This window comes from Notamacropus eugenii, chromosome 5 (genome assembly GCF_028372415.1).
Source record: "Notamacropus eugenii isolate mMacEug1 chromosome 5, mMacEug1.pri_v2, whole genome shotgun sequence".
Classification (NCBI taxonomy): Eukaryota; Metazoa; Chordata; class Mammalia; order Diprotodontia; family Macropodidae; genus Notamacropus; species Notamacropus eugenii.
The window spans coordinates 347,022,734-347,045,841 of record NC_092876.1 but is presented as its reverse complement, the minus strand read 5'-3'; the positions used below and the strand labels follow the sequence as shown (position 1 = coordinate 347,045,841).

At 39.4% G+C, this 23,108-nt stretch overlaps 1 protein-coding gene across 4 annotated transcripts in view; it reads right to left on the bottom strand.

Annotated features, from left to right (window-relative positions):
- B4GALT4 (beta-1,4-galactosyltransferase 4) overlaps positions 1 to 22,793 on the bottom strand; it is a 36,091-nt gene extending 13,298 nt beyond the window's left edge. Inside the window, exons 1-4 of one of the 4 annotated variants that reach the window (XM_072613931.1) lie at positions 22,661 to 22,793; positions 21,610 to 21,751; positions 15,365 to 15,763; positions 3,492 to 3,724 (exon numbers count right to left, since the gene is read on the bottom strand). In XM_072613931.1, coding sequence (XP_072470032.1) covers positions 3,492 to 3,724; positions 15,365 to 15,605 — 474 coding nt within the window. In that variant the 5' untranslated portion in view covers positions 15,606 to 15,763; positions 21,610 to 21,751; positions 22,661 to 22,793. Of the gene's footprint in view, positions 1 to 3,491; positions 3,725 to 15,364; positions 15,764 to 21,609; positions 21,752 to 21,911; positions 22,169 to 22,660 lie in introns of those variants that run through there. The other 3 variants (XM_072613930.1, XM_072613932.1, XM_072613933.1) reach the window with 3 other exon arrangements.
- Positions 22,794 to 23,108: the final 315 nt, after the last annotated feature.

Genomic DNA, 23,108 nt, shown 5'->3' with positions numbered 1-23,108 from the left:
AAAGCTCAGTGGACAAAAAGAGAGAATACAGATATCGAACCAAACATCCATAGGCCAGTGTTTGACAAACTCAAGATTACAAAATGCTGAAGAAAGAATCATTAAAAATTGTTAGGAAAATTGGACAGAAGTATCCTGGAAAAACTGATTTTAGACACATTCCTTACAACATATGCAATAATAAATTTCAACCAAAGATCCAAACATTACAAAGATTTAAATGGAAGGCAGAAAAATTGACTTTATTGAATAAATGGAAGGAATTACTGGAGACAAAGTAGACAGACTTGATTATGAAATATGGAAAGATTTTGTGTAAAGGGGTGTGAAAAGGAAGAAAGAAATCTTTTCGTAACTGTGATGAACCTAATATAAATTTATGAGTAATACCTGCTCTCCAACCCATAATGACTGAAAAATATTAACAGGCAATTTTTGAAGATATATACACTGCTAATAATTCCCTGAAAATTATTCAAGTATTTTAAATAAATAATAAAAATACAAATTTAAACAACTTTGGAATACTGCCCTACAACTATCAAATTGTCGAAAATAATTTGAAACTGTATTATTGAATATGGAAGAGACTTAGGCAACAGGCATTTATTATATAGTATTGCAATGGAAAATTGGAGCAATTTTTTTTGTAGAACAATCTAGTAAGAGCCAATAAAAAGCTAAAGTTAGCTGTATAATTATGATTCCAGGACTCTATCCTCAAGACACTGTTAAACAGAAAAAAAGATCTTTGTATAAAAATATTCATAGATGTTTCCCTTGTAATTTAAAAAAAAACAACTGGAAGCAACCTCAACATTTGTGAATAGCCAAATAAATTATGACATAGCAACATAGTGGAATACTATCACACAAATGGCAGATGGTTGGTTGGTTGTTGGCCTTCATCTTCGAAGAGGACCAAAATGACATCACCATGATAAAGGTAAATTTCAGTGTGTCCAACTGTGGGTGATCAGACCAATATGAGCTCGGAATGCTCTACCACAGACTGGGCACATATAGTCCATTTGAATATTTGGGGTAGATATCCCAAATTTGCGCATCCTGTATTTACTTTGTGTAAATAGCAGGTAAGAATACAAACAAATGAGGGAAAATTTATACAAAGCATTGCAAAGCAAATAAGCATTAGAAGAACATTCTATTGTTATAAACACACACACAGAGCAAAAATGTCTATAAATATACCAAAATAAAAAAGGAACAAAGTTAGTTATTGTTATTATTTTGACAAAGCTATTTTCTTTATCTGAGATACTGCTCCTTATTTTGTTTGTATGTGTTGGGATTATATTTATAATTTCAAAAAAAAAATAAAAACTAAACAAAACACTGTTATTCTGTATCATCTGACCTGTAACTATTATCTTAGCTTATTACAACTTCTAAAATATTGATAATTTTGCTTGGCTTCTTAAATTTTTAATTACTTTCCTGGAATGATTTTAAAAAGTTTTTCAGGATAAAGACAAGCATGACAACTTCCAAAGCAACATGTTGGATTTACTACATACTTTTTTTTTTTAGGCATGCAGACAACACACTGTTGACAGAACTGTGAAGTGGTCCAAACAATCTGGAGAACAATTTGGAGCTTTAGCCAAAGGACTATAAAATTGTGCATACCCTTTCAGTCAGCAATACCTCTACTAGGTCTATATTCCCAAAGAGATCAAATAAAAGAGAAAAGGACCTATATGTACAAAAATATTTATACCAGCTCGTTTTGTGGTGGCAAAGAACTGGAAATTAAGAGGATGCCCAACAACTGGGGAATGACTAAACAAGTTAGGGTATATGATTGTGATGGAATACTATTATGCTAGAAAAAATTATAAGGGGGATAGTCTCAGAAAAACTTGGGAAAGGCACATTTGAACTTCTTCAAAGGAAAGTAGCAGAAACAGAATATTACACACAGTTACAGAAATATTGTGACAATGATCCACTGTGAAAGACTTAACGGCTCTCCAAAGGACTCGTAATGAAAAATGCTATCCACCTCCCGGAGAAAGAATTGATGAACCCTAAGTGCAGACCGAAGCATACTTTTTCACCTTGTTTTTTTTTTGCTTTTTTTTTCCAACATGGCTAATATGGAAATGTTTTGCATGACTTCACATTATAATGAGTGTCACATTGCTTGCCTTCTCCAGCTGTAGGAGAGAGGCTGGAAGGAGAGAAAAAATTTGGAATTCAAAATTATTAAAAATAAATTTTTTATAAAGGCAAGCTCTATGTAACAGATTAATGGATTCATACGTAATCATCTTTTCCTGTTGTACACCATACATGGAAAGGCTTTGGGTCTTTAAATGCAGAATAACTAATTTTTAAAGTTTTACAGAGAAGTTTAATTGATGATCTTTCCTTAAAGGAATAGATTTCTTTACTGTAAGGACCTCAGAGGTCATGTAATCCAGTCTCTTCCTTTTGCAAACAATTAAAGGTCACATAGTTAGTAAGTTTACATATCACATATGATACATTTTTCCATTATTGTAAATAGCATTTATAATAGTATAAATAGTATTCTCTCTTAATCTCCTTCACCCCCCACTTTTTGTTAGTAATATATAAAAATACACAAAATACACAATATTTTGTGACCTTTTCTTATACCCAACATTAATAAAAATCTTGGCATACAAATTCATTATACTGTACTTTTTCAAGAAGAGTGAGAAGTCTTTCACAACTAGACAGATACTCTGGTGAACCAACAAAGTTAAATGTGTGACTGATGGCAATGACAAGTCAACAAAAGATCTATTTTAATTAATTACTGAAAGGCAAAATGCAAAATAGTGGGGACTGCTTGTTTAGTACTTTCAAAGCCACAGTGCAACAAAAGTTACCAGTACATGATTTCATCAAATAATTGCCTCTTTCTAGTCCTTCCTCATATAATAATCACTCTTGATGATGAAAAAAAAATTAAAACATCAGCTTATGTGGCATGCAATAAATATTCTGAGAACATTAGGGAGAGAATTTAGGGAGATTTTTATTTTTAATTTTCTTTGGTAGGCAATAAGGAATCACTCAAGGTCTTGAGTAGAGAAATGGCATGATCAGATCTTTTTTGTAACCATATGAAGGATGGACTGGATGATGCTGATACAGGAAAGATTAATTAGGAGGCAACTGCAATAGTTTAGGAAGGTAATTAATGAGAGTATTACTAACACGAAAAAGCAAAAAAATTGCTTTCTTCAGCAAGCTCCTTGAAGAGGCAGTAAAATTTACCAGAGTTTGGTCAAATGGAACCCACATACCATGGGACAAAAATTTTCTCTTGCCCCTTTACAGGGATTAAAAAAAAAAAAAGAATAGTAACTTTATCCAAGAAAGGTTGAACGATAGCAATTTTACCCAAGAAAAGTTAGAAAGATGACCATGTAGTCAAATAGAATCTTACAAAGTAGATTTGTAGGATCAAGGGACCAATTCCAGTAACTGCTTACCTGATGAATGACATAGATGCCATATTCCATTTGCTGTCTCTGCAAGAATGGATGGAGGTGTTTCAGCAGGTACAATAAGTGCTTCTCTCTATTCCGGTGTGGAATTAGGATGGCAACCCGTTGTAAAGCCTTACAGTCTTCTGGGTGGTAACGGCCCTTCTGAACTTTAGGATTCTCTGTCTGCACTTCTCCCCATGTGAGATCTGACTTGAAAATAAGTTTGCTGGTTCCTCCTAAATAACATATATAGGCATCAAAAGTCTAGTTTCCAAGCTACCAACATGCCAAACAGACAAAATTCTCATGTCCAAAATGGGAACCCTGGAAAAAAACCTCAATCTTTGCTTCTCTTATTGGGAAAGAAAACTAGGAGAGAGAATAAGATTCTTTTCTATTCTAAAACTCTATGATCCTCTAGTAATTTTAATTTATATTCTGTTAAAGCATGACAATATTATTATGGAATAGGATTTTACAGTTCTAATTAGACCCAGCAATTCTACCTCTAAGTCTATATCCCAAAGAGATCAAAGAAAGAGGAAATAGACCCCATGATTGGGAAATGGTTAAACAAATTATGGTATATGAATGTAATGTGTATTATTGTGCCGTAAGAAATGATGAAATGGGCAGTTTCAGAGAATAATGAAACAATGCAGTGAAGTGAGAAGAACCAGAACAATTAACACAGTAACAACATCATAAGGAGAAATAACTTGAAAGTCTTGAGATGCTGATCAAGGCCATGACTAACTGGGATTCCAGAGGACCAGAGATGGAGCATACTACCCATCTAATGACACGTGATGGACTTAATGCTCAGAAAAGGACATAACTTTTGGACACGTCCAATATGAGACTTTGCTTTGCTTGACTATGCATTGTCATCCTACTGGGGGGCTGGTGGGGGAGAAAATAAGTGCTTGTTAATAGAAAAAAATTCATTAAAATTTAAAAATTGTAACTACATAATATTTGAGACAACATACTCAGGATGATACAGTGACAAGGGTATCGAGTTTGTGGTGAGATAGTAGAACTGAACTTGGGAGTCAAGGCCTAGGTCTGAGTCTTAGTTCTAGTACTATCTATCTCTGTGATCATCATCTAGGTCAGACTACTCTGCACCTCAACATCAGCTAGAAAATGAGAGGGGATGAACTCGATGAAGTGCAAAACTATTTCCATTGCTAACACTGTACTATTTTCTATTCCCAAACCCGAATGGCTATCCATGTGAGAGAATAATAGCATATGGTTAACATTTATTAGCATTTTTATGATTTGCAAAGCACTTTAAAAATATACTACCTCAGACAGTTTCAAAAAACACTTTGGAAGACTTGTATGAACTAATGAAGAGTGAAATAAGTAGAACCAGAAGAATAATTTATATAGTAAACTCTGAAGGACTTATAAACTCTGATCAAAGTAAGAACCAGCCACAATTCCAGAGAACCCATTATGAAGCATGATAACCACCTTGTGACAGAGTGGTGAGAACATCAAAATAAAGAATGAGATATTCACTAAGACCTCCTTGGGGAAGGGACTTGAACAACTGGGCCAGAGAAAGGTACAAGATGTTTACTAGTCCAAAATACACCTGTTATCCCAACTCTGGCAGTAAGTGGGAAGTGGATGCATTTCAAACAGGAAAAGGAACCGAGGAAAGTGGGATTCTGATGAAATCAACAATGAAAGGCTAGGCTTAGAAAGGGGCTGCACAGCAACGGAGGCCTTGTAGTCCCCAACTCCACAGCAACCCAGGAGTCAGCCCAAATTCCAAGGCAAGACAAAAACAAAAGTCCAACACCAGTTAAAGAAGAATAGCTATTTATATTTAGGTAGTGAATTTGCTTCAAGAAAACATTCAGGAAGAAAGGAAGAGAGGTGAAAGAGAAAGTCCAATGTCTTGAATAGCCAGTACATGACCACCATGAAATGAAGGTTAGGGGAAGAAGGGATCTCCACAATCAGAAGTAAGGGCAAGAAGCAGAAACCTAATCTACAGGCAGTCTATATCTTGATCACATCATCACCTTGAACTTAGCACTGCAGCGCCTTCCCTCTCCCTAAATCTACTTCTGCAGACTTCATTGTTTTTGTTCACGACAGCCTCATTTACTCAGTCTCCCAAATGGGAAAACCTTAGTGTTATCTCTCACACTTCTCTCTTGTATCTAACAGACTATGGCTAAATGTTCTCCCGTCCCTTTGGTGCCAACAGATTTCCTACCCATCCTGTTTTGTTAATTAACTTTTTAATTTTTATTTTCATTTGCAAATTTTCTCCCTCCATCTACCCTGTTCCCCTACCCAGTAAGAAAGTAAGAAATAGGATGCCCATTATACAAATGAAGTCATGCAAAATAGTTTCACATTAGTCACGTGGGGGGAAGAGAGGGAGCAAAAAAAAAAAATGAAAAAATGTGCTTCCATTTGCCTTCAGAGTCCATCAGTTCTCTGTCTGAAGGTGGAACACTTTTCATCTGGAGTCCTTTGGAACTGTCACAGATCACTGCATTGATCAGAGGAGCTAAGCCTTCAAGAGTTGTTCATTATTACAGTACTGCTTTTACTGTGTACAGCGTACTCCTAGTTCAGCTCACTTCACTTTGCAATGTCCCATAAAGTGTCCCTGGGTTTTTCTGAAACCATCCTCTTTCATTTTTTACAGCACAATAGTATTCCATCACAATCATGTATCAGCATTCCCCAATTGATGGGCATCCTGTTTCCAATTCTTCGCCACCACAAAATGAGCTGCTATAAATTTTATTTTTGCACATATTGGTCCTTTTCTTTGACCTTTTTGGAAAAAAGACCTGGTGGTAGTACTGCTGGGCCAAAGGGTACGCAAGATTTATAATAGCCCTTTAGGCATTGTTCCAGTTTGTTCTCCAGAACTGTTAGACCAGCTCACAGTTCCATCAACAGTACATTAGGGTTCCTATTTTTCCACATCCTTTCCAGCATTTGTCATTTTCATTTTCTGTCATGCTAGCTAATCTGATGGGTATGACATAAGTACCTCAGAGTTGTTATAATTTGCATTTCTCTAATTATTAATGATTTAGAACATTTTTTAACATGACTATTTATAACTTTTACTTCTTATTCTGAAAAGTACCTATTCATATCCTTTGACCATTTATCAACTGGGGAATGGATCACTTTTGTAAATTTGGAGTAGTTCCCTACTAGAAATGAGACCTTTATCAGAGAAACTTGATACAAAAATTTTTCCCCAGTTTCCCCATTTTCTTTCGAATTTTGACTGCATTGGTTTGTGCAAAAATCTTTTAATTTAATGTAACTGATATTATCCTTTTTATCTCCTGCAATCCTTTCTTTCTTATTTGATCATGAGCTCTTCCCTTACCCATAGATCTGAAAGGTAATTTTTCCATGTTCCCCTAATTTGCTTATATCACCCCTTGTATCTGAATTATATAACGATCTTGAGCTTTCCTTATTATATAATGTGAGATATTGGTCCTGATCCCCCATTTAAAGTGTAATTCAAATGTCACCTCCTCCATAAATTTTTTTTTAAAAAGCCCACAGGCTTTCCCATTTATACTTGTCGTAACATTCTATTCTAAGCCTAATGTAATTATTATGTGTTTGTGTCTTATCTCCCCATTAGGTTATATATTTCTTGGGGACATGGGCTCGTGGGCTCATAGTGCTCTGCATGGAGGAACTTAATAAATGTTTTTCAAGGGTACTGAAAATTGAATTTAAGCGACCTCAATCCTAGAAGTCTTCCAAATTCCAGCCCAAACAGGAGTGAACAGACTACCCCAAAGGATAAAATCTAGAATGTGAGTTTCAAACAAGAAGGCAGGAGGATGACGGTGACTATTACCACTAAAAATAATAGCCAGCAATCATACAGTTCTTTAAGATTTGTAAAGTTTTTAATAGGTGGTATCCCAAAAGTCTGGGGCAGAGAGAGGTTAAGTGACTTGCCCAGAGTCACACAGCTAGTAACAATCTGAAGCAGGATTTGAATTCTGGTCTTCCTGTCTCCAGTTTTAATACTCTATCCACTGTGACAGCCTCTTGACTAAGGAAGAGTAAGGCCTTAATCTGTACATTTTCATGAAAGAACAAGGTTATGTGTTAAGATCTCTATAATTTTGTAATTTCCCATGTCCATTTTAGACCACTTTTTGTTACTCTGTACTCATTAGAAAGAGAAAAGAAGAAGCAACAGAAGGAGGAGGAGGAAGAGGAAAAAGAGGAAGAGGAGGAAGAAGGAGGAGAAAGAGAAGGAAGAGGAGGAAGAGGAAGAGGAGAAGAAATACTACTAAAGAGTATGTGCTGATTTCAGGAAGTAAGGTATCCTCTCATCTGCCCTGCCACTGCCCCTCTTCTCCCTGCCTGGGTCAGGAAAACTCCCAAAGAAGCCTCCAGGTGCCACACTCACCCACCCACCCCTCCCGCTTCCCATAGAAGTTCAGTCCCACAGCTGAGCTGTCCCGTCTGGCAGGTGAGTACAAACTCACCATAACGTAGCTCACCCTAGGCAATGCTTCCCATTCTATTTGGCCAACCACCAGGAAAGCAGAACCTAGCAGGGCACCTTGTTATACTGCCTTGGCACCACCTCCAAACCCACAGGTAAATTGTTAACTCTGGACACAGTAAACACATTGATACCACCATGGCTACTGGAAAGGCTGTGACAACTGCCTGCTATAAAGCTTCATTTACAATCTCTGTGACTCACAGCCACATCCCTGTGGCTTCCTCAGACCACAACTCCCTGTCCTGGACACCCCCTTCCCCCTATATCTGTTGTTTCCACTCTATTAAGCACTAAGGGTACAGAGGCAAAAGGCAAGCTACCTCTGCCTTTAAGAAGCTTCTAGTCTAGCCAGAGGACATAGAATCTATACAAATAGATGGGGTAGGTAGCTAGATGGTGAAGTGGATAGAATCTGGATAGAGACCAAGAATCAGGAAGACTCTTCCTCCTGAGTTCAAATCTGGCCTCAGACACTTACTAGCTGTAGGACCCTGGGCAAGTCACTTAATCCTGTTTGCCTCAGTTTCCTCATCTGTAAAATGAGCTGCAGAATGAAGTGGCAAACCACGCCAGTATCTATGCCAAGAAAATCCCAAATGGGCAGACTGAGTAACAATGGGGGAAAAGAAGGAGATTAGAGAAGTCCTCAGTAGTAAGTTAAGTTAGAGAAGTACTAACACAAGGGAGGGTCTGAAGTTTCACGTTGAAGGTGAGATATGGTAATATCTATAAAGAGCTCAGCACAGTACTTGACACAAAGTAAGCACTTAATCCTTCCTTCTTCCCTCCCTCCTTTCCTTCTAGAACCTGACAGACCCCTTTTCAGAATTATGTTTTTTCAAAACAAAAATACATAGAACTACAAGGGAAACGGATTATATTAAAATACATTTATTAAAATACTAGAAAAAAGTATCTTCTCCATAGCTACTAACTTTCTGCTCAATGCAATTACCCAGTTTTCTCAGTATTTCATGTTGAAGGTAACATTTAGACTGAGCTTTAAAGGAAACTAGGTTCTCTAAGACAAATGAGTATATTCCAGACTTAGGAAACCACACAAAGACACGGAAGCAGAGATAGAGGGCCAGGTATAATGAACATCATGAATAACATATGGATGAATGAGGCCAGGTTGTCTAGTTGGTTTGTGGGATTAATATGTAACTAGAAAGGTAGCCTGGAACCAGGTTGTAAAAAGTTTTAACTGACAAACAGAGGAGTTTATATTTGATTCTAAAGTGATAAGGGAAGATAAGGGAATAAGATAATAGACAATAGATAAGGGATAAGGGAAGATATCGGAGTTTATTGGGTAGGTGTGGTAAAGTGGCATGCTGTAAAAAAATCACAGCACTGGAAAACCAGGCTTCAATAAAGTCCACTGGAATTCAAATAGAAGCACTTGACCAAGCCTTAAACCCAAATCGCTCTGGCTCTCACCGATTCTTCAACAACAGGTCCCAGTCCAAGCCTCACTTGGTCACTGTTTGGGTTTTGATGGCTCAGAGTGAATGTAAATAGCAGTTGTTTCAGTTTTGGCCAGAAACTCAGAAAGTTCAACCCCTTTCAGATTGTTTTTTTTTTTAAAACAGATAAAAGAAGACATTTTTTTGGCCTCATTTCTTACCTAGCCTTAATCATTGAATGGGTGTTACCTCAGACAAACTGAGACCTGGGAAAGACATACAGGGCCATCTCCTATTGTCCTGACTCATCCAGCCACTGGACCCAGATGGCTCTGGAGGAAAGAGTGAGGCTGTTGACCTTGAACAGCCCTCCCGCGCTTGAATCCAATTCACCTGCAAGTCAAGACATCACCTTCCTGATGTCACTGGTCCTCTACTAGAATGAAGGACAAAACAACAGAAATCACTTTGAAAGCTGTATGAGAGACATACTGGAGTAGGTAGGCCAATTAGGAAGCTACTGAAATCATCAGAAGAGGTTCAACAGGCCTAAAGTCTAAGGTAGTGGCTGCATGAGTAGAGAAACGGGGATGCACATATGAGGCAATTTATTCAGAGCCTTCTAAGTCCTAGTTCCCTGTTCTAGGCATTATTACGGTTACAAAGAAAAACAAAACAGCCTCTGACCTCAAGCTTACATTCTGGATAGGGAGACAGTATGTCCACATAGAAGTACAAAAAATATATCAAGTCAAGTACAAATTAATTTGGGAGGCAGAGGGAACCAGTAAGGGGGTTGATCAGAAAAGGCCTCACCTGGTTTTAAAGCTGAGCTCTAAAAGGAATGAGGGCAATGGTGAAGGTGTACCTTCCGGCCTCAGTAGTGGGAGATAGAATGTTGGGTAGGAGGTCCAAGCAAGAGGGCTGGCTGGGGAAGACGTTTGGGATAATGATCTCTAAATCTTTTCATTTGTATTTACCTAGGTACACAACAACAACTCTAACAATGATGAAAATTAGTCAGGTATACAGCAGGGATTCTTCACCCACTGTATATCATGGATACCAAATGAGATAACATTTATAAACAGCTTACTTAGTATTGTGCCTAGCACATGGTAAGCACTTAATTCATCCTTTCTTCCTTCCTACTGCCTATAGATCCCTTCTCAGAATTACGCTTTTCAAAATATAAAATACACAGAATGACAAGGAAGACCAATTACATTGAAATATATTATCAAAATATTACAAGAAAATTAGTTTATGTAGCCCGGGGTGTTCATGCCCCTTTGGTAGAGAAGACTATACTATTCACTCATTATCTTCTCACTAGCTTTTGGATCACTATTTACTAACTTTCTGCTCAATGCAATGACCTAGTTATCTGAATACAAGATACACTTTTCAGATATGGATGAAACTGAAGTTAAAGGTCATAACAAATACATCAATGGACTTCAAGGAACATATAGTTCCCTAGTAGAGCCCACTCTAAGAAACAAAATTCAAAAACAAGTTAGGAGATTATACAAAGTGACTCTCATTATCTTATTTCCAGTAAAATAAATTGGCTATTTCTGGAAATTAATGAATTCTATCTTACATTACCAAGTAGTAAAGAGAGTCATATTAAAGCTAATGTCAAAAATTGTTTTTTTTTTAAAAGAGTACCCCTGAAAATCTGTTGTTCATCTTTTATTTTAAAATCATTTCTAAAAAGACTTTCTACAGACCCATGGAATTTCAAGGTCCTATCTTTATTTACCAATTTCACTTTAAATCACAGGGCCATATGAACCAGATCACAAACTGTGTCCTATCCCTACTCAAAAAATTTCAGTGGCTCTCCTTTGCCTCGAGGTTAAAATACAAATTTCTCTTTTGGGCATTTAAAGCCTTTCATATCCTGTCTTCAACCTATCTTTCCAGATTAGTTTCATATTAATACCTCATTGGAAAAACAACTGACCTAGAAAAAAGATAATTTAAGAACTCTTGGACCACTTGGAAGCCATGATCAAAAACAAAGCCTGGACAGCATCTTTCAAGAAATTATCAAGGAAAACTTCCCTGATATCCTAGAACTAGAGGGCAAAATAATAACTGAAAGAATCCACCTATCACCTCCCCCTGAAAGAGATCCCCCAATAAAAACCACCAGGTATATTACAGCCAAATCCAGAACTCTGATGTCAAAGAGAAAATACTGTAAGCACCCAGAAAGAAACAATTCAAATATTGAGAAACCAGTCAAGATTACATAGAATTTAGCAGTTTCTACATTAAAAGACTGGAGGGCTTGGGATATGGTATTCCAAAGGACAAAGGAGCTGGGATTACAACTAAAAATCACCTATTCAGCAAAATTGAACATAATCCTTCACGCAGGAAAAATGGTCATTCAATGAAATACAAAACTAGAGCTAAACAGGTTAATTTCATATTACCCTACGTAAGGACAAGCAAAGTAGGATCTTCTGCTGTTTTTATTTTAGGATAACCAAGTGCCTCTGACTGAATCATGCCTTTATCCTCCTGCTTCCTGCCTTGTGTTACACTCCCAAAAGCTGCCTTTTGGGGTTTACTGGCTACATTTCTTGCTCAAAGATCAAGCCTCAAACCCAATTCACTCTGGAGCTTATAGACTGGACAACAAGTCCCCACCTACCTAGCACAGAGTGGATGTAATTACTAAAAAGTAATTGTTTTTCTTTTACCCAGGAACCCAGAGAGTCTTCCCCTCCCAGTTTGATTTTTTTTTTTTATTACAGGGGCCATCCCTAGAGTAATTTAAAGAATCCTATTCATTGATTGGGTGTATCTCACTCAAAGTAAGATTGTGATAAGCCCTAAGCCTGAAAGGGCCAGGGTCTCACATTGCCTCCTGGGTAGTATTGTTGACCTAGATGGCTTAGGAGGAGAAGAGAGGCTGGTGACCTTGCACAGCCCTCCCTCACTCACATCAAAGTTAACTACAAGTCATGTTTTCATCTTGATGTCATGGTCCTCTTTGAGAATGAAGGACAAACACAATCTGTGAGTGAGTAGCAGCTCTTCTCCTCTCCTCCCTTTTCCCCTCCTCTGGTGTTCTGCCCAGGGGAAGGAATACTCCATGCCCAAAAGCTGCCTTTTTTTCCTCTGGGTTTACTGACTACATTTCTTGCTCAAGGATTAAACCCAATTCACTCTGGAGTTCATAGACTGGACAAGGAAAGTCCTCCTTTGTTCCCTATAAAATTAAACTTCCACAAAATGTTATTACTGATTTTCCTGAGCTGTTGAGGTTTCCCCCAACTTCACATTCAGAACTTACTCTTTCATGTACTTCATATGCTTTCTGTACTTAACTAATTTCATCTATGTTGTTCAGAAACAGTTTTTTTTTGTCTGTCTATGGTACAATGACTGGCACATAGTAGGTATATATTAAATGTGTCCTGTATTGAGCACAAATACCTATTTTATGTGTCACAAATACAATCAAATAGCTTCCCCGCAAACACAAATAATAGCTAGCATTTATATAGAGCTTGAAGGTTTGCAAAGTGTTGTTTTCTCATTTGATCCTTACAACAGCCCTAATTCTGAGATAGGTGATAGTATTGTCCCCTTTTCTCAGAAGAGGAAATTGAAGCTGTAGAATTTAATGGCCTTGCCTGGTACCTGTATCACAGCTATTCACTTAATGTGAGGCACTTGAACTGGGCCTTCTGATTCCAAGTCCAGTGCTCTATCTACTTATACCACTTGGGCATATTATGATACAATGTTCTTCAAAAATCTACTACTTTAAATTGTATATATTTTAGATTTTTCGAAGAGCTTCTGAAATGCATTATCTCATTTAATCCTCAATACCCTGAAAAGTGAGGTAGGGAAAACATTACTGCTATTATTCAAATAATACCATACACAATTAAGAAAGAAAGATACAAATACAAAAGAGTAATTGTGTTGCGATCAACTAATTAATTCTCAACTTTTTCTGCCAGTTTCTCAAGGGTTAAAGCACTGCCATGCCAAGAAATACCACTGGTGCTTAACAGACCAGGGGTGGGGAACCTGCGGCCTTAAGGCCTTAGGATTTGTTCTATAAAATTTGGATTCAGTCAAAAGGCTGCACTTAAGGACCCAGAAGGGCATATGTGGCCTTAAGACCATAGGTTCCCCACCCCCTGGAAGAGACCTACCAACTCAATTCTATCTAACTTCTACTGGGTCCTTGCTAAGGCTTCCAAACCTTCTGTTCAGCAGTTCTTGATCCTTTTCTGTGTCATAGACCCATATGGCAGTCTAGTAAAACCTACGGACTTAGTCTTGAGAATAATATTTTTAAATGTATCAAATAAATACGTAGGATTATGAAGGAAACAAATTATATTAAAAATATATCAAAATATTTGTTTAAAAGTTCACATACTCCAGATTAAGATTTTCTGCTTTAATTTTTTTTTTTTGCAAACTTCCTAAAGTTTATTCCCTAGGGGCTGTTGCTCTCAGTTACCAAATCCAGTCTTTCATTTTCTCTAACTTCCCTGTAGCATACAACACCCCTCTTAAAAATTTTCCAACCTGAAATAAACGAATGAATAAAAATGTCCCAACCTTCAACTTGTCTACTCTCCACTATAAAAATTCCCTTCCCACCTCTCCACTTTCTCATTGACTTAATTTATTTAATCTACTTCCTCCCCAGATACCCCATGGCTCAGAGCACCTCCTACCCCACCTCCTACCTCATATATCCCAGACATTCAGCTTTCCCATTACAAAACCACTAAATCAAATGAATTTCCAGTCATCAGCTCCATTCCTGACAGCATTTCCCTTTGATTAGATGCTCCTTTAGCAAATGTCTGAATATTTTTCTTTCACCTTAAAGTCAAAGTTATCTAAAAACCCAAATCCTCACTTTCTCTCCAAAACCATTTTAATCTGATTCTTTCCTTTCTTCAGTTCTTTCACCTCATTCAACTTTTATGTCTAATTTTTTCATCCTGATTAGTTACCCCCTCCTTATTCAGCTTTTTGTTTCTCTACAACGTAGTCTTTTCTTCTCTAATGATGATAGCCACTAGGGCTGAGACAAAGGAAATGATGTGTATAGCCCTCAAAAGCTACCTGAGAAATCTGGAAGGGACTCTAAGGTATAGAGACCACAAAGTAAAAGTTCCACAAATGCTCACTAAACTTTTTGTGTTAGCAAAAACAAAACCAAAAATGCAAGACTAAGGAACGGCTGAACAAAACAGATCACATGTGACACGAACTTAAAAAAGTACCGTTACTATGGGGTCCTAAGAAAGCACAAATAAAACAAAGTAGAGAAACATAGGAAGACAAAGAAAACCGAACAGATTTAATTGAAGAGGGCAGAACCAGGAGAACAAGAAAAGAACCCTAAAAAGCAGCCAAATCCAAATTAATCGTAATGGCCTATCTTCGACTCAGGGAGCACAAGAAGGCTCACCTCTTGGTCTGCTAGGTGGTGCAGCAGATAGTCAAGATCAAATCCCGCCTCACACATTTACGAGCTGCTTACAAGTCACTTAACCTAGGCCTCAGTGTCCTCATTTGCAAAACAGGGATAATGACAGCACCTGCCTCACAGAGTTGTCTTAAGGATTAAATAACAGAACATATTTGAAGCACTTTGCAAACCTTAATGATAATAACCCTAACGTGCTATATAAGTGGTAGCTATTTTATTATTCTAGAGAGGCTAGAGATAAGGAGAAGAGGTGACCTCCAAGGTCCCTCCTGGCTCTCAATCTACAGATCCCATGCTCAGTGTTCCCAGGAAAACCTCTAAGACTAAGCCTCAAAACTGCAGACATGGTTTGGTGGAGGAAACTTCCTCAGGCTCCCACACTAAAGAAATCACATCCAAAGAAAATTAAAGTCAAGCACAAAATACTTACTCAGGTATGGAGACAAAAGAGGACATTTTTTCAGTTTTGATTCTGTCACGGAAGCCTTGTTAGATGAAGCTAACTCCTTCCTCCAAATGATGGTCCTGTTGAAAATCTTTGCTTTAGGAATCTCTTGGATGGCAGCAACCAGGTAGCTTGAGGTGGCCCATCCAATCACCATCATGCATAATGCAAAGAGCAGCAACAGTCTGAATTTATATGGAAGTTGAAAAGTCAAGTTTATACCCATGTCTTATTATTAGAGGGATAGGATGTTCCTCACCACCTCTCATGAGACAGAGGGAAAAAATGGTTAACCTAGAAGAAACTTCACAGTCCAGTCACAAGTTGTACGGCAACAGGTACTGCAACGGCAATTCTTTTTCCATGGTTCTATTCCAATAATTTCTGGAAAATAATCACAAAAGATATTTTACTTCAAACAGGCATTCCAAACTGAAATATGAGGGTATGTTAAATAGGTGTATATGTGCTAGGTGGTACAGTTCCGGACTGGGAGTTGGCACAACATGACTTCAAATTCTACCTCACACATTAGTGGTATGACCCTGAACAACTCAAGCTCTCTGAGCCTCCATTTCTCCAACTACAAAATGAACTTAATGACAATACATGTTTGTTGAGAAAATCAAATAAAATAATCTTAATTAATTCAATTAACCTTAATTAATTAAATAACCTCAATTTGTTAATAACAAATTAAATAACCTTAAAGTATTATATAGATGTTTGCTATTATTATTTCCAACTTTAAATTATTCATATATATGTGTATATATGTGTGTGTATATACATATATATATATATATATATATATATATATATATATATATATATATATATATATATACACACATATATATATGAGATTTCTTTAGTGTAGGAAACTTAATAAGATCAATTTACCAATCACGAGTTTTAGAGACCAAGTTAATCTTGACCCATGGAGAGACTTTTTTTTTTTTTTGGCAGAAATATATGAATGGTTAGGGGATGGCATAAGTAAATAGGAGTGAGAAGGAAAAGTGGGGAGAGATTCTGAAAGGTTCAGTTCAGTTAGTTATTTCAGTCATGTCTGACTCTTCATGACCCTATCTGGGGCTTTCTTGGCAAGATTCTTGAGCAATTTGCCATTTCCTTCTCCAGCTCATTTTATAGACGAGGAACAGGGGCAAACAAAGTTAAGTGACTTGCCCAGGGTCACACAGCTAGTGTCTGAGGCCAAATTTGAATTCAGGAAGATTAGTCTTCCTGACTCCATACCTGACACTCCATCTACTGTGCCACCTATATGTCCTAAGGTGTTACCGTATATCTATTTTTCACGTGGTCTAATAGGGCTGTGCTCATCCCCCATAGAATCACCTCTTTCAGTGGGACAATAGTCCCTAACAACTTTTTAGATATTCTTAAAGGTAAGCAGAATAAAATACAGTCACTGTGTAGGCAGCCAACTTGTGACTCTATGAATTTCCCCCAGACATGACGACATATTTGGCTCAGGAAGAGAATTTGGGATGGAATAAAGAAGAGGCTTTTCTCCAAAGTCCAAGTAAATCATAGAAAAGCATGTTCCCTGTCACTCTGAGGACAATCAAGTTCATTATCATTGGTTAATGAATCCCCCAGTATCATCAGTTATTGTGCCATGTGGCATTTACACATCACACATCCCAAAGCATGCAGAATGAGAAGCAATAGGCAGAAACTGCAAAGAAGTAAATTTACACTTAATATCAAGAAAAATTTCTTTAACAGAGAATAGTGTAAAAAAAGTGAGTGGACTCCATCTCATTAGAGATTTTTAGGTAAAGGGACAATAATCACTTGTTGGATTATCTTGCAGTGAGGATCCTTTTTTGGGGTATGAGTTGGATTAAGATTTTGATCACTGAAGTCCCTGACTTCTCTGAAATTCTGTGATTTTACGGACAGGAAACATGTGGAAAATTTCAACATAACAAAGATCAAAATCAGAGAATGAACCTGAAAAGTGACCTATGGGGAGCTTTTCCACTGGCAGGGGGATAAGTACAAGAGATGACTTCCAAGGTCCCTTCTGGCTACAAGACTGGGATGAAGTCAGTGAAAGGGTTACAACTTTGCTGTAATTAATTTTGTGGAGAAAAAAGCTAAATATGAGAAAGAAACATAGGGAAAAGGGGATAGGGTTATAGGGTGTTTTGTGTAATGGAGACCAGAAAGTCAAGAAATTCTGATTCTGCCACTTTGGCCTCTCTGGGCTTGAGTTTCCTCATCCATAAATGAGTTAGACTAGAAGCCCTCTAAGGTCTCTTCTCTTCTGGTCAAGAGATTTGCCATACAGAAACCAAACAGACATTTACTGCAATAGTCTGAATTAGAGGTGAGGGTGCCAATTAAACAATATCACTATAACATGGTGATTAGGTACAAAGGCTAACCCACAAATGTAATAAAACTCTGTCTGAATTAGAGGTGAGGGTGCCAATTAAACAATGTCACTATAACATGGTGATTAGGTACAAAGGCTAACCCACAAATGTAATAAAACTCTGTGTCTGGTCAAACTACTATACCAAGCCCTAAGCTCACATTCTGAGTCCTGGAAATAACGGGCTGTACAGCGCTAGAAATGCCATAGGGTTATAATTTAGAACTGAAAATGCGTCCCATTGAGTCAAACCCCTGGATTTTACCAATTTCAGAGAAGTTGTTTCTTGCCTCATCACACAACTAGTAAGGGTCACCAGGCAACTCTCAACCTTCCATCAGCAGCCCAAAGAACATTATACCCCACCCAGGATATGCTAATCACCTGGAATCTTATCATCAGGCCGAGTGACTCGGTTTTTTACACAAAATACATAGTCAACTTCTCAGTGATCTCTCCCCTCTGATTAGAGGACTGGAAGGTGGAGCCCTAATCTCCTCCCAAAGTCTTCCTATATAGAGAGTTTTAAACCTTCAGAACTTTGCAATGAACTGTCCACTTTACATCAGTAACTCTGGTTTGGACTCCAGGAACATCAAGTCCTTTGTCCCCCCACTCCCTTTTTTTTAGTTTTCTTTTGTGTGTGGTGTTTTGGAGCAACTCGGTGGTTTGGTGGATAGAGCATGAGGCGTGGAATCTCATCGGGAAAATGAGCTGGAGAATAAAATAAGCCATTCCAGTATCTTTGCCAAGGAAACCTCAAATAGAGTCACACAGAATCAGACACACCTGAACAACAAGATTATACATTATAAACTCCTTGAAGTCAAGGAGTTTTTTTCTTTTATCTTTATTTCTCAGTATCCCCAGTGATTAGCCCAGTGCCTGGCACACAATGGGCAGTTGTTCATTCCCTGTGGACGAACTGGTCACGGAGGTCGTCTTGGCAAAGATACTGGAGTGGTTCGCCATTTCCTTCTCCGGTTTTATGCAGGATGTGGTGCCTTAGGTGACATTCAAAGAGTATCACACTTAACATGCACAGCCTTTACCCTCTCAGGGCTTCTTAAACTTAAACTGTGGGTCAGTTTAATTATAATATAATTATATTAATACATAATATTTATATGTGACAATATCATATATATTTGTATTTATAATTATGTTAATTATAATGTAATCATAATGTAATGCAGGGCACTCTATTCCTTGGGTCCCCAGGGCCTAGGATAAAATCACTCATACTCCAATGGTTATGTGATCTCTTTGATTTGGAAGTTATCTCCAATAAGGCAGATCCCAAACCACAGAGACCATCCTTCGAGATGCCAGGTGAAGTCCTTATCTAAATTCTTCATAAAGGGTCCACTCAATGTACTAGAAGACTTCCTCAAACTGTCCTGACCTTGGAAGAATACAAGTAGATTGCTCTGCCTGTCCACCTGTCATCCCTCACACCTGTCACATGAGGACAAGGCTGGGGCACCTGCAGCCTCAAGGCCACATGTAGTCCTCAAATGAGTCACTTTGACTAAATCCAAACATCACAGAACAAATCCCCTTAAAGAAAATATTTGTTCTGTAAAGCTTGGATTCAGCCAAAAGTCCACACCCAAGGACCTAGAAGGCAACGTGGCCTTAGGGCCCCAATGACCTACACCATTTCCAAACCCTTGGCCCACCCTTCTACAATTCTGGCATCTCTAATATGTGTTGTATTCCACTTTTAGACTGTAGGGACCGTCTAGCTTGCTTGTTTTTGTACCCCCAGTCCTTAGCATGGTGGCAGCCACATAATTAAGTGATTAATAAATGCTTTTTTCATTATTCCTCCTCCTTTGGGCCCAACTCATATTCCATTTGTGCCGTCTGTTAAAGAAATATGTACAGATGAACAACTCTACAGGTTATCCATTCAAATATATGTGAATCTGAGTAAAGGCCATTTCTTCTTCTATTTAGTCTTTTCTGTGCATATAGCCAGGCCAAGCATACATTTGTCACCTATCCTAAGTGTACTCCTAGACCAGATCTATGCTTCAAATGCTCAAAAATTACCTATTCATTCTCTTGCCTCAAGGAAAAACTCCCCCAGCACCATTTACAATGCATTTTATTCCTCAGTTAACAATCTTAAAGTCATTCTTAGTCAGGAAGCCTTCGAGGTTTCTGGTAGACTCTGGATACCGATTATTCCTATATTCTATATTCCTTAAGGAAACATTGCATGTCAGGGCTAGAAGGAGCCTAGATGATCATCTTCTAAACCTCCTTCATTGGGCAGCAAAGGAAACTGAGGTCCAGAGCTTAGAATGTGCTGGTAAATGTTTAACAACTAGCTCTTCAGGGGGAAATGTACACAGAGTACCCTTTTAAGTTTAATCGGTGTTCTTACACTTTCTTTTTTGAGGCAATGGGTTAAGTGACTTGCCCCAGGTCACACAGCTAGTACATGTAAGAGGTTGGATTTTGAACTCAGGTCCTCCAGACTCCAGGGACAGCTCATAATCTACTGCTCCACCTAGCTACCCAACTGTTTTTCCTCCTTACATTTTCTCCCTCACCTTCTTAAATCCAAAGGATCGAGAAAAAAATAAATCAAGTTTGCTGATTTCCCAGGGGGTAATTCTCATACTGAAAATTTAATAATCAGCTGCATTTGGGCCGGTTGAACAATGTTGCTGTGAGAGTTGTAACTGATCTCATTTAATGTCCCTCCATATAGCTCAGGTTTATATAAGTAGCACTTTAAGGCTTACAGAGCACTTGATTCACAAGAATTCTATAAGGTAAGTAGTACCAAATAATTATTATTCCCATCCTATAATATAAAGATGAAGTTCAAAGATATGAAGGAAGTTGCCACCCAATGTTCTAGAACTATTTTGGGAGCTCATATTTTAATATATGTCTTCTGACTCCAAGATTATTGCCACCACATCTTTTAATAATACATTTGTGATGATGATTAAATAATAGTGAATAATTTTGCATATATTTTATATTTACTGATCTACCTACATGCTGATTCATCCTAAAATGAACGTAAGACTTTTGAAAAGATTTCATTTTTACTTTGTGTCCCTTGTGCCCGGAATGTTACAGCTGGAGCTTAATAAATTCTTTAGAATGAAAGTGATTTCTCCCTTTTCTTAACCCTTGCAACATTTTGGTTCTACTCATCTTAATACTGTCTCCTTTCCTATAAGCTAGCTAGTTATTGACCCTCTTTGCCCAATGAGGGGGAAGAGTTCATAGAACATATCAATTACAGTTGTGTCCAAAGAAGAAATAATTTAAAATTATGCCCAGTTTACTCTTAAAAGTTTACTAAAGACATACCCTTTTCTCTACAACTTCTCTCTTCCCTCCCCTATTACTTACCAGAAAACTTGTACATTGCACAATAAATGAATAAAAGAGAAATTGAACATGAAATTCTGACTATTTAACATGAGGATGTTACTTGGAAACTGACAAATCAACAGCTGAAACTAGTGAAGCTAAACCAGGGGTGGGGAACCTTGGCCCCAGGCTGCAGGTGACCCTCTAAATCCTCAAGTGCGGCCCTTGGACCAAATCCAAACTTCAGAAAATGGCATTCAGTCAAAGGGCTGCACTTGAGGATCGAGAGTGCCACATGTGACCTCGAGGCCCCAGGTTCCCCACCCCAGAACTACTCCTAGTCAGATCTGATCTGAACCACAGGGCATTAAAGTAGGGACTACTTTATAAGGGCCAGGAAGGCAAAAGTATCCCTAAGTTCCTAAGGGCCAGAAGATCACAGTGGTCTGGAGTCTGCCTCAAGGCTATCACTGACCTGGGGAGAGGACCTAGGGCAGGGCCTGCGTACCATTCGAAGATTCCAGCGTCGTGGACCCAGCCTCCGGATGTGCAAAGTACTGCAGGGCATTCAGGAAGATACCGGGATAATTAAGAGTCCTCCCACGAGATTGGCAGGTCTAGAAACAAGTACGGAGCAGAACACCCGGTAACACATACTGCGCATTCTACCGCTAGCCTACCTTTCCAACCTCACCTCGTAGTAAATCCCCAGGGTCTCCAAGCAACCTGCTACATCCCTTCCCCCAAAAGTCTCTGCTTTCTCAAATCCTTGCCTACCTGCCTCTGCTCACATACTGGGAATGCACTGCTCATAATTCCATCCGTGGAAATTCTACGATCTTTCAAAAGGCAGGGAAGCCTTGACTCAATATCTTGGGGGAGGCTCGGTCTTTTAAACAGCAATGGGAAAAGCCAATAAGGTCCTTCAAACTTTGAAAAGGGCCAGCCCACAGCCGTAGCGGTGGCTTCAATTCCTTGCACCCGGGGCAGTCCACAAGTAGGTTATAAGCTTGCCTACAGGCCCGAGGCTGACCCTGGAACGCCAAGGGGGCTTTAGTTATTCCTCCCTCCCCCCCCCCCACCTTGCCAGTTGGCTTCCCCTTAGGCAGCGAGAAAACAAAAAGAAACTCAGCAGGGGGGCCCTGTAATGGCGCCCCAGGGACCTCCATCCAAAACCCGGCACCACCCCTGGGTTTTCGCTTTCTGCGCCCTGGCCGGGCCTCCACTCTCCCCCTCCGCCCCCAAGGACCGCGGGCTCCAAACTCTGCCTTCCTCCGTGGCCCCGGCCGCCAGCCGCACTTCGGCCCCCAGGCCTCCAGTCCGCCTCCCGGTACCCGGGCTCAGAACCTGCTGCAGCATTCCTCTTTGCCCAGCCAGCCCTCGGGGCGTTAAGCCCAACGCGCGGCCCCCTCTCCCCAAGCTCTCCGGGGCATCTGCGTCCTCCCCGCCCCTTCTGCCCAGGCCAGCCTCCAGCCCCCAGAGCAACACCCGAGCGGCCGGCCTGGGCAGCCGGAGCTCAGACTCACCAGGCAGAGGCTGCCGCGACTCCCTCCAGCGGAGCCAGGGCCCGGGAGGGGAAGTCGGGAGGCTGAGGGGAGGGGGCACCTCGGTCCGGGACCCCGCCTCCCAGCCGGGCCAGATATTCCCTTCTGCTCCTCCCTCCTCCTCCTCCGGCCGCTGCCCCGCCCCCTCGGAGGCTGTCCGCGTGAGGCGGGGCCATCTCCAGCCTCTCCCAGGCTGGCTCTCTCCCTACCTGAGCGGCAGCTGCAGCTCCCCACTTAGGGACACACCTGGGTGCCCGCAGGATCAGGCGCTGGACAACGAGCCTTCAGGAGCCGGGCACTCACGGTTTATCAAGTGCTTACTATGCGCTGGGCACTGTGCCAAGTGCGAAACATACAAAGAAAAGTGCAACATTGTCCTTGTCCTCAGCAACTTCTCATTGTAACGGAGGAAACAAATAGATACAAGATA